Below are 11227 nucleotides of genomic sequence, written 5' to 3'. Positions count from 1 at the left end.
CCCTCCTCTTCCATTAAAACATGACCCTGCTAGAAACAGACACTGCTACAATGTGGGAACTGGTCACAGGGAAAGAAACAGAAGAGATGCTTCCAAATTTAAAGTAGTTGTTGCTGCTGTCACCATGGCTAGACACCTTTCCCAGCTGAGACCCAGAGATGACACCCAGCCTACCAGAGCCACCTCCCCACCAGAGAACAGGCACACAGGAAGAACCAAGGGCTAATGCAGCCATCTTTTGAGTCAAATTCTCATTTCTTCTTTATTTCCAGCATTCATGCCATGCACAGCTTGCAACACCAACAGAGCAGCACTTGGACCACCACCTTTTGTGGATAGCTTCTGGAGGCCATGCTAGAAACAGTTATGAACCCCAAGACTCTTTTTTTCAGACAGCATGCAAGAACCCCAAACCCTGGAGGTGGTATACGCATTCTAGCAAATACAGAAGAAGCATTGTGTAAAATTATAAATGGACAAGCACTGGTCAATTTACAACTGGACCCCAAAAGTCCTGCCTTTACAGGTAAGTGAACTAGAGAGCCCCAAAGTCTTCAGCTGGCCTAAATATATAATCTAATCCAGGTGGATTTACATAAGTTCTGGAATGGACGTGTATGCAACCTGAAACTTCACCATTGGTTTACAATTTAAAACCAGTCACATTACACACTTTTTATTTAATAAAAGTTAAAAACAGGTACAAAAGTGCGATTCCATTTCTTTAAAATATAGGCTCAAAATAAAAAGACTGAACAATAGAGTTCAGGCACTAAAGTGCAGAGAGCAGTTATCCCATGCTTAATCCATTAATAATCCTTAAACAGCAGGAAGGAATAGAAAGTGCAAACAGAGCAGAGGCAGCCACACTGTGGCTGAGCTAGTCATGCACATCCACAGGAGGAAGTCACACATCAGATACACAGGTGCTGGGAGGCAGCACACACCTTGCAGGAGAGGGCTGCGAGGTGTCACAGGCCAGGTAAACCTAACCAGGAGGGAGCTGTCACTTTTCTGCATCATGACACACACACACACCCCACACTTTTTTTTAATTCCATATTCTCCAGTCCATCATTTCCCCCCTTCAATGCAACAATCTAACATGACACCTTATTAAATTATGACACGAGTTTCCAAACTGTTTTGCTCAGGTAAGCACCATCAATGTCATTAAAAAGTTACATACTGAATTGGCTACTGGGCTGAGACAGGATGCTCTTCCTCCAGTTACAAGCATGCTAAAATGGCATCCAAAAGTCAAACTTCTTGTTCTAAGGGACTTACCAGTGGAAAAACAAAAAGGAAAAAAAAACAGCAATGTCTCTTTCTTCACCACGTGAATTCAGAAAACTGAGTATTGACACAGAACAGTGACACTAAAAGCATCCACTTCACTGGGAAGAAGGGTTTCAAATGAGCCCTTTGGAGGGCACAAAGCGAGGCCTACGCACACTCACCAGCACATACAGGTGATCACTGGGACTGCAGCGAGAGGGCAGCCAACAGCGTGTGGACACTTTGAAGGTCAGGCACAAAAACTTTAGAGCACTTCACGTAATCCTCCAATTTAGTGCAGTTTGAAAACTTGTTACCCTTAATTATACCCATAGACTTCAGTGTAAAAAATAATGATGTGTTCTGCTTTCAACTGAAAGAGGTCTCTGCTGATTTCAGTGGAGTGCTAGCTGAGATCAGCAAGCCTGCACTTACATAGATGAGAACTGTGTGTTTCTCACACCAAGAAGCAAGACTGGGATTTTAGAACAACATAGTAATACAAGACAGCGCATTCCTAATTATCCTAATTTTACACATCCAGGGAAAAAAAAAAAAAAGTCCTCCTCAGTGCTCAACTAAGCTTCAACATAGAAGCGGCTGAAGGGAGGAGTCCAGAAGGAGTAAACAGTGCAGGAATATTTCATCCAGCAGGTAAGCTGTTTCCCAGAAAAGCAACACCTGGTGCTTCACAGCACAACAGCCCTACTGTCAGCTCTGCTACAATACACGTGCACATCCTTCCGCACCACGGAAACCGAGCAGTCTGAGGGTGCTACAGACGTTTTGCTTTATTACTCGTACCATGCCATTGCAACACAGCACTCCTGCAGCCAGTGATGCCACTTTTTAGCCAAATTTGCACTCTGTGTAAAAGAAAATCCATTCAAGAGGGAGAGTATCTCTTTTAATAGAAAAGGGTGATTTTATACAAAGTATTGTGGAGAAGTATAAGGCCACATGAAGAGCATCATCAAGTTGACACGGTGGCTATTTCTCAAGTCAAGACATGATTAATACTTCCTCCTCTGGTGCTTTGATACAGGTAAATGAAAGCCTTGAACTATTTTCTTTAAAGGTGCACAAGCAACCATGATACATAAAAACCCCCTTAATTTTCTGTTTCTCCTGTACTAAAAAAAAAAAATTACATAAACAGAGACCCAGCTAATTATTCATGGGTTATCTTGCCATTTTTGCATTTTCTGTAGATTTTTATATGCTGGTTTAGTAGAACTGAAAGTAAAGCAAAATTTTTAGTGTCAAAGCTTCTAAATAGTGTTTGTGCTTCTACCTCCATCAGAGCAGTCTGGCTCCACCAAACGTTGCTCCAGTGGAGTGTGGACTCAGGAATGCCCAGAATGTCAAACTTGTACCAGAAGTCACAAGGACTTCTTCCACTTGCAAAGGGTATGAATTTATAAAATGTTGAGGTTTTCAAAACTTTTCATCTGAAAGTAATTCTAGTTCAGTTTGTTTCAAAGCTGATGATACACTTAGATCTCAAACCTCCAATGCCACCTGCATAAGGAGGGTATAACAGCACCAGTAATCTTCAAGTGTCAAAATCCCAACCACTATGAGTTATCAAATATTATCTGTTTACAAAACACTCTGAATGCAATTCTAGAGGGTTACTGAAAAGTTACAAAACTCTGGGTCTCATCCTGCATGCCCCTACTAATGCAGGTCAAGTAATTTACCTGCATACCAAGACCAAAATGAATAAATACAAAATATATTTGGTATAGAAAATACTAGTATAAAAATTAAAAATCACCCTGTTTTACTGTTCATCAAAATATTAACAGCAAGCATTACAAGTGACTTTTTAAATCTATTGCCAAAGTAATTTCCAAAGAGTTCTGTTTTCCTGAAGTGCTGGTGATTGCATTTGCCCAAGTATTGAAAAAAACAAATAGGGAAGGGACAAAGAAAGGTACTATAGATTTTTCACACAGCATTAACAGAGGACCTAAAGGAAACTAAAGTATGCACAAACATGGGAGAAAAAAGCCATTATTGGCTCTGTTGTAGACATGAGAGCTCTTCCTGATTTTCAGAAAGTTTGTAGAGAAGGTTTCTCTCGCTAGCCTTGACAGACTGACGATGGCACAGGGATGAGCATACTCAGAGCATTGCTGCCTTTCGGTTTCTCTGCTGAGGCAATTCTGTTGAGTTTGCCAACCTCTGTCTGCCAGCTGGGGACCTTCTTCGTGGTCATGTGGCGGCGGGTGTGCTTCGTCAAGTGATCGCTGCGCATGAAGCGACGCTCACACACGGGACAAGCAAACTTCTTCTCTCCCGTGTGAGTCCTGCGGTGGCGTGACAGTTCATCTGAGCGCGCAAACTTCTTGTCACAGCCTTCCCAGTTGCAGCTGAAAGGCTTTTCTCCTGCAGGACACAAAAGAAGCGTAACTTACTTTTGAGAAAACTGTGTTGCAGTTTTATCCAAAAACTAATTTCAGTGCTGCCTTACAAAAACTGATGAATTCCACAGAACCGCTCTTGTGTAGTCAACATTAGCTGAAGGTCAAGTTGTGCCTCAAGAGAAAAATCTCTACAAAAATAAGTCTAATTTCTATTTATGACCTCTATGTACATTCTTTAATCAACACATTTTTTTTGTAATTGTCCAAAGCCCCAGTTTAAAGTAAGAGTCTTCATAAAGCTACACACACACCAGCCCCCAGCAGGTACTACTGAGGACTGGCTCATCTTGCCATCCCCATGCAGCTGGAGGTCCAACAGACAGCAAAGGGAGTTCTGCATGCCCAGGAATGACAGCAGTCATGAAGGCTGTCCACACTGACTTCTGCTCATCCTGCTTAACATCAGACCTATCATAAATAATGTTATCTACCACCTGCTAACCCTGTAAATCTCAAGATAAACATCTACCACATGACCCAAATATATGGTAACATTCTGGAAAAGAACAAGTGTCCAGCAGAAAGGAAACCCCACAGAAGTGCTGTTTTCACATTTTGACAGTAAAGTTCTACATTTAGTGTATGTGATATCACCTAGCTACGCAGTATGCAGGGAAAAGGTGGGAAAAGAAAGCTGAACTACTCTGCCCCTCAATCCTGTAATGTGGACTGGCTTATGAGGAATCAGTGTGCTTCACCATCTATAGATGTCCTAGTCTTAATCAGGATACAGAGACACACATAGCTTCCCTATGGATCATCAGTAAGCACGTGATCAATGTGAAACACTCGGTGCTAGCTTATGTTTATCCTGTAGTACCAAGTTAATTGAGCAGTCTGCAGCACTTAAGTCTCAAGCCACAAGTAGAAGCATCATTCTACCTCTGAGCTGTTGTTTACAAGGATTATCAGCTTCTTATGGGGTTTAAACTCTTCCCCTAAAGGAACTGTAAAGATAAGCTTGCAAACTAACGCAAATCCTGCCACAGAAGCTGACATCCAATAAACCAGTGTCTGTGGGACGAGGAAGGGTGGGGGGAAAAAGCCAAGGAAAAACAAAGTTAGACAAACTTTTGAACAAGCTATTCTGTACCAATCACCCACTAAGCCTATCCCTCAGCATAAAAAATAGTCCCCGAGAACTCAAAGTTAGTTTTAAGTTAACAACTGCTACAATAACAGAATAAACTGCAGCTGTAGTTCCTAACACAGTAGCCCCAAAGCTCAATGCATTCTCACTCAGCCTAGACGAAACTCTGCAGAAGTGTGCAGTTTTTATCCTTCTCTCTTTTCTGTTTGAAACAATTAAGACTAACCATGAGTACTACCATTTGCTTACACCAGATCTCTCCATGCTTCCAAAAAGTACAATTCATTTCGATCTAGGCCAGATGGCATGATTCCACTCAAATCTAAACACACACACAGACAGCAAAGCTTTGCTCCAACTAAAGCATGTGAAATTCAACTAACACTATGGGGTCAGATGAGGTCTCAGAACAAAGTCTGTCTTGTTTTGCTTGCCTATGGAGAATGAACATTTCTCCCTTCTTTGAAAGGGGAAGTTTCCTGATCACCTGCCTCTTCCCTTTCCCACCCTGTAGCCCCAAAAATGTGCATTTTGGCACCCCAATGCAAACCAGTGCCAGAGCAGCAAAGGACCCGCCCTGTTGTACACACCGGTGTGGGTGCGAAGGTGGGCTTTGAGGTGGGAACTTTTGAAATAGGTTTTCTTGCACCCCGGGAAGTTGCAAACATAATTCCTCCGTCTAGAAAAGTCCACTTGGGGGGTGCAGCTTTGACCAGAAGCAATGAATACGGGAGCAGGAGCAAGGGGCAGTAACTTGGTGTTCCCAACAGTCATTACTGTTTGTGGGCACTGCGGTGTCTGTGTGACAGCAGTCTGTGGAAGGACAAACATGACAGTCCCCTGAGGCACAGAAGGTCCCATGAGTACAGGCTGAGAGAGCGGGACTGTCTGCGGTAATATAGGTTTCACAGGAGTTGAGACAGCTGGAGTTGAAGGCTTGACATAGGCATTGATCATGCTGCTTTGTCCATTTAAAGGGATCATTTGACAGAGAACCTGGGGGCTTGAAACAGGAGTGGGTGTCACTGGGGTGGGTGTCACTGGGGTAGCTCTTTTTTGCAAGTCATTCTCACAATTCTTTGGTAAGTGGGTCTGCGGCGAAGCAGGCCGGACTGGCAGTTGTCCTTTGTTGGTCACAATGTCACTGGAGTCATGTGCATAAGGCCGATGTACTGGAGAGGTTTTGTTAACTAAATCATCTGCAGCACACGTGTCCTGTGGCGGTCTGGAATGTCTTCGGTCATCTGCTCCACACCAGTCTCTGGAAGTGCTGTGGCCTGAAGTTACCTTTGTTTTCTCTTGCACAGCAGGAATGTGATGGCAAGCAGAACTATCACCTGTGTGACGTATCACACTTGTTGCCATGGCCCTGCAAGGCTGAGAGGCAAAGGATTCAGATATCACGGGCTTGGTTATGGGAGAGGCACCGGCCGCTGATGTGACTGAGCAGGCAGCTGTATTTGCCATGACAGTCCTTGGTTTGGAGTAAGTGACTTGTGAGGAGAGAAGCATAGCAGCTGATATCTCAACAAAGTCAGGGCTGTGCGGAGGGGTCATGCACTGAAAAAAAGAAATCACCGTTATACAGCAGTGTAATTTCATAGCACAATTTTTCACTGCTTTTACTGTGAAAAACAAAATTACACCCCCTCCCCAGAATCTCAGAACCACCTTCTTGGGACAAACTAATTAAAGCATACATTGCCTTATCTGCTGGCCATTCTGAATGCTCAAAAGCATATTAATAAAGACAAGGCAATGAGGCAGATGAAAACCTGCATAAAACACTGCATGTCTCCTCACTGCTCCACAAAAAATAGTATCATTCTCTTCTCCCCAGCAATGGGTACTGCTGTAAGAGGCTAAGAGCACACTGCTGTTAACAGAACACAAACTAGCAACAGAGAGCAATACTGTACCATTTCAGTTTTAAGCTTCCAGCAAGTCCTAGATCTTGTCAATTACTACCTAATCAGTTGGTGGCAAGTTCTGAAACAAAACCAAGTGGAACTCCTCTCTCTTCTTATTCCTATACTTCCCTCTAAGCTCTCTTGCTGCCACCATCTATCCTTCATCCTTTATCACTGAAAACTCATGCCTGTCTCTTGTGCTGCTCAAAAGACAGTGCCAAAGCTGAGCAGCAGAGTATGACAGAAGTCCACTGACCAGCTGCCATGTTGTCTCAGCCTCTTTCCTCTATTATTCCCCTGTTTCCTGAGAGAACTGCATAACAGAAGCCTATTGGTTCAAACGGGCCTTAACCATCAGAAACCAGAATGGGACAAAGCCCTTTTTTAGTACCTACTTTTATTGCAACATAAATTGCAACCAAAAAATCCGTAATTCAACTGACAGTCAGCCAGAATAGCCTGATGCTCTGGAGAAGTAACAGACTATGTGTACAAACATATAGAGTAAAAACTAATTAAACTTGTCTATTTCATAATGTTAACCTGTATTCAGAGTGAAGCCAAATGTCATCAAGAGCTTTTTGACATAGTGCTTGCAGATAAGGCAGTGCGAACAGCTGGGGTTCATTTTGCCATTCTTACTCAAATTGCTCCAGGAAACCTACAATATCCATTCAGACAGCATCCCCAGCACACCTGTCAAATTAAATAACCTGTCAGCAAGAGCTTTCACATTGAGATTTAATGAGGACTCAAATCCCTACACTTGCAGTTTCAGAGACAGCAGAAAAACCCAAACTCAACACACCCACCTGACTATTCTATGTACAGCAGTGGCTGTACTGCACACCAGCCAGACATCTTTTCCAGCCACGCTGTAACACCACAGAGATGTAACACCCAGATGTCAGGCATATTAATTTCGCATTCATGTTTTTCTTACCAGTGTAGATAAATAGTCCTTTGGTAATTCAGATGTAGCCTCAGTGTGCATTGTGAAATCACCCGAATCCGAGAAGGGCGTAAGTGGCCTTATCTTTAACATGTCACCTTTCTGTGATCTTTGACCCCAGGAGCTCATACAAACAAGTGCTTCAACAGCTTCAATGTCGTTCTGCTCCAAGGTGCTGCAGGTAGACCTTTCGCTGTCATGACGCTGCCTTTCACGGATAGACTCATAGATGTCCACAATGTCAACCTAAATGCAATTGGATTACTGGCTATTAGGACAAGTCAGGACACAAAGCAGACACCACCTACGTACTGTCTGCTCACCATGAAGGTCATCTGAAAAAGATACCAGGCCTGCGGCAAGGCTTTTACCAACCAGCTCAACTCTTTCCCTCCCCCACCAGCTCATCTCCCTACCCCTCTTACTCAAGAAAAAATAAAAATTAAAAAAAAAATAAATTGTGATTTGCAGAAAAGGAACAGGTATGTGTGTAACTCACACTTCCGGAGTTACTTTCCTGGATTACACTGCTCTGAATAAACATCCCATGCCTGCATACAAGCAAAAAGAGGAAAAGAATCCCAACTTCCAACCTTGTTCAGACAAGGCTGTTTCCTGGGCCTGAAAGACAACTGCTATGCAGCACTAATCTAATTTGGGTAACATTTAGAAGGTAAGTTTCAGTTGACAGTAAGATGCTTTACTTTATGACCACCAATTCAGAGAACCACACCATGCAAAAGCATTTTAATCTTGTTTTTACCAATAGAGAAACCAGGGTGGGAGGAAGGAGTGAAAATAGTCTTTCAAGTACTGGGGGAATTGTTTGTATTGTGCTTTATACTACATAAGTGTCAGGTATCCCCAAACGCACTGAATAACATGAAGACAAATGTAATCACATTGATATGTCGCCCACTGCAAGCATCACAGAAAACTTGAGCGTGTGCATACATACACATGCACGTAAAACACTCAACTTCTCTGTGAAAGGATACACAAACTTTACAAAGCTCTCACCGGCGCTTAGCAGTGACTCCAACAGTGCTGTTATGCTGTTGGTTTATTGCTCACGTGCCAGCTTGGTCCCAACTACGCATTCCCTCTTCCAGCCCTTAGGCACACCAAGTATCTGTTAAGGCTGGGATTAAGAGGCATGGATCAAGATTCTTCAGCCTAACGCTGTCACACAGAGTGCTTATATATTGCAGCCAAAGGGATTTAAGTAAAAAAGCAACAGGAAGCATCACCACACCGTTACCATGGCCTAAAGCCCTCGAGGGAACTATACTTGTTGGGTGACATCACTTACACACCTACATCAATTCCTTTTGCTACTGAGCCATGTTAAGTAATGTGGACTGATCCTGGCTCAACAGATACAAAGCTCTGTGACACTGTCTCATGGCAAACATGTTCAACAAAATGGACCCAAAATGCCAATATTGTACTCCCAGAGAACTTCTGCCTACAAGAGGTACCATGCATGGAGATGTCAAGATGTGGGGCAGGAAGGGCTTAAAGCACTGCAGAGTGATTTTTAAACTGAAAAGAGGGTAGGTTTAGATTAGATACTAGGAAGAACTTCTTTCCTGTGAGGATGGAACAGTCTGTCCAGAGATGTTGTAGGTGCCCCCTCCCTAAAAGTGTTCAAGGCCAGGTTGGATGGGGCTTTGAGCAACCTGGTCTAGTGGGAGGTGTCCCTGCCCAAGGCACCGGGGGGTTGGAACTAGATGATTTTTAAGGTCCCTTCCAACCCAAATCATTCTATCACTCTGTGAACTGCTCTGAGAGAGACTCGGAGGAATTCCCGCTGGAAACAACGAGACGCGCGGCATGGGGGCAAGCCCCAGCGCTGCTGCAGGGGCAGACCCAGACCACCTGCCAGGCAGGAGCCGCACCGGGCTCTGCTCTGGGCAGCCCGCAAGCGCTCCTCCAAGCGGGACTGACTGCACTCCGTCAAGCCAGCAGACCTCTTTTTTCCAACCCTACGTTTCAAGGAGAGCAGTTTCCCCTAACAAAACATGACAAAAAAACCCCAACAATAAAAAATATTCCTCGCTTCAAAGGAAAAGAAAAAACCCAACCCCAAGAAAAGCCCTTTCGCGCTGCAGACGGGGCTCTCCCGCTGCCAGGGAAATAGCTATAACCGCGCCCGGCCGCCTGTCCTCACATCACCCCGCCGGCTGCCGGGCCGTACGTGCGCGGGCTGCGGGCAGGGCCGGGGCGGGCAGGGCCGGGGCGGGCAGGGCCGGGGCGGGCAGGGCCTCTTCCCGCCCGCAGGCCCCGCCACGCCCGCCCGCCCCGCGGCGGGTGTCCCGGCCGGGCGGCGCCGCGGCGGGGCGGATGGCGGGAAACAGGAGGAGGAGGAGGGCAGCTCCCGCCATGCCCCTGCCGCCGCCGCCCCCGCACGGCGCTGCGGGACGGCCGCTCCGCACCCCCGCCCCCCGCAGGTGAGCGGGGCACCAGCCGCCCCCGCGGGAACGCCGCCCCCCGACCACCCCCCGCGGCGGGGACCGGCCGCAACCCACCCCGCCGCCCCACGGGAAGGGTCCCAGCCGAGCGCTCTGCCCCGCGGCCGTGCCAACCGGCGGCCGCCACCCGCCGGGCTGCGGGCCCGAGGGGCCCTGACCCCGCTCGGGCGGTAACGGTGCCCGCGCCCTGCCCGCCGCAAAGCACGTGTCCGGGCGGCACCGGCGCCGGCTGCCCTCGGCCCGGGGGCGGCCCACACCGCCCCCTCCTCCCCGCCCCTCGCCCGCCCGCCGCTTACCGCGGACGCATCTCGCATCTCCGGGCAGGGCGAGCCGTGCATGGCGCGGCTCCGGCGGGCGACAGCGGCGGTGTGACCGGGCAGCCAGCGGCGGCAGCGCGGACACAGGGAGAGGAGCAGGAGGAGGAGCCGCCGGCGCCGCCCCCGCCCCGTCCCGTCCCCTTCCCCGGCCGCCGCGCAGCCCGCGCGCCTCGGGAAGCGCCTGGGAGCGCTCCCGGCGCCAGCCCGCGCGGGCGGGGCGGGGCAGAGGGCCGGGGGAGCGGCTCCCCGCCAATCAGCGCCCGCCGCGGCCCGCGCCCGGCCAATCAGCGGCGGCGCCCGAGCGGGGATGGCAGCGGCCGCGGGGCTGCGGCGGGGAGGGGGCGGGGCCGAGCCAGGGGAGGGGGGGCGCGCGCTGGAAACTGGGGGAAAGGTCGGGCGGGGGCGGGGCGGCGGCCGGGAATGCCCGTGCGCGCGGGGGTGTGGCGGGGCGGGGCGCGGGGGCGGGGCTCCGCCACCCCCGCCTGGCGCGTGCGGCGCGGCACGCAGGCGCCCCCGCCCCCCTCGCCCCGCAGCGCCCCTCGCCCCGCAGCGCCCCCCGCCCCGCAGCGCCCCCCGCCCCGCAGCGCCCCCCGCCCCGCAGCGCCCCCCGCCCCGCGCCTCCCGCAGCGCCCCGCGGCTCCTCCGCGCGGCGGGGCCGGGGCTGCGGGAAGCGGCTCCTTGCCGCAGGCTCCCGCACGTCCGGAGCTTTCCCGCCGTGCTGGGCGAGGCCCCGCCGGCGGCGTGCGGGGGCGCGGCAGGGCTCTGCCGGCTGGG

General features: G+C 48.9%; 1 protein-coding gene across 1 annotated transcript; it reads right to left on the bottom strand.

Annotated features, from left to right (window-relative positions):
• Positions 1–236: 236 nt before the first annotated feature.
• KLF11 (KLF transcription factor 11) lies at positions 237–10528 on the bottom strand. Its single transcript, XM_051615228.1, has 4 exons — positions 10433–10528; positions 7654–7908; positions 5391–6360; positions 237–3672 (listed from the first exon to the last, which is right to left on the bottom strand). Exons 1-4 carry the CDS (start codon positions 10472–10474, stop codon positions 3368–3370), a joined length of 1572 nt encoding a protein of 523 aa, XP_051471188.1. The 5' UTR covers positions 10475–10528; the 3' UTR covers positions 237–3367.
• Positions 10529–11227: the final 699 nt, after the last annotated feature.

Source organism: Apus apus, chromosome 3 (assembly GCF_020740795.1).
Source record: "Apus apus isolate bApuApu2 chromosome 3, bApuApu2.pri.cur, whole genome shotgun sequence".
NCBI classification, from domain to species: domain Eukaryota; kingdom Metazoa; phylum Chordata; class Aves; order Apodiformes; family Apodidae; genus Apus; species Apus apus.
This window is presented reverse-complemented; position numbering and strand designations above follow the sequence as displayed.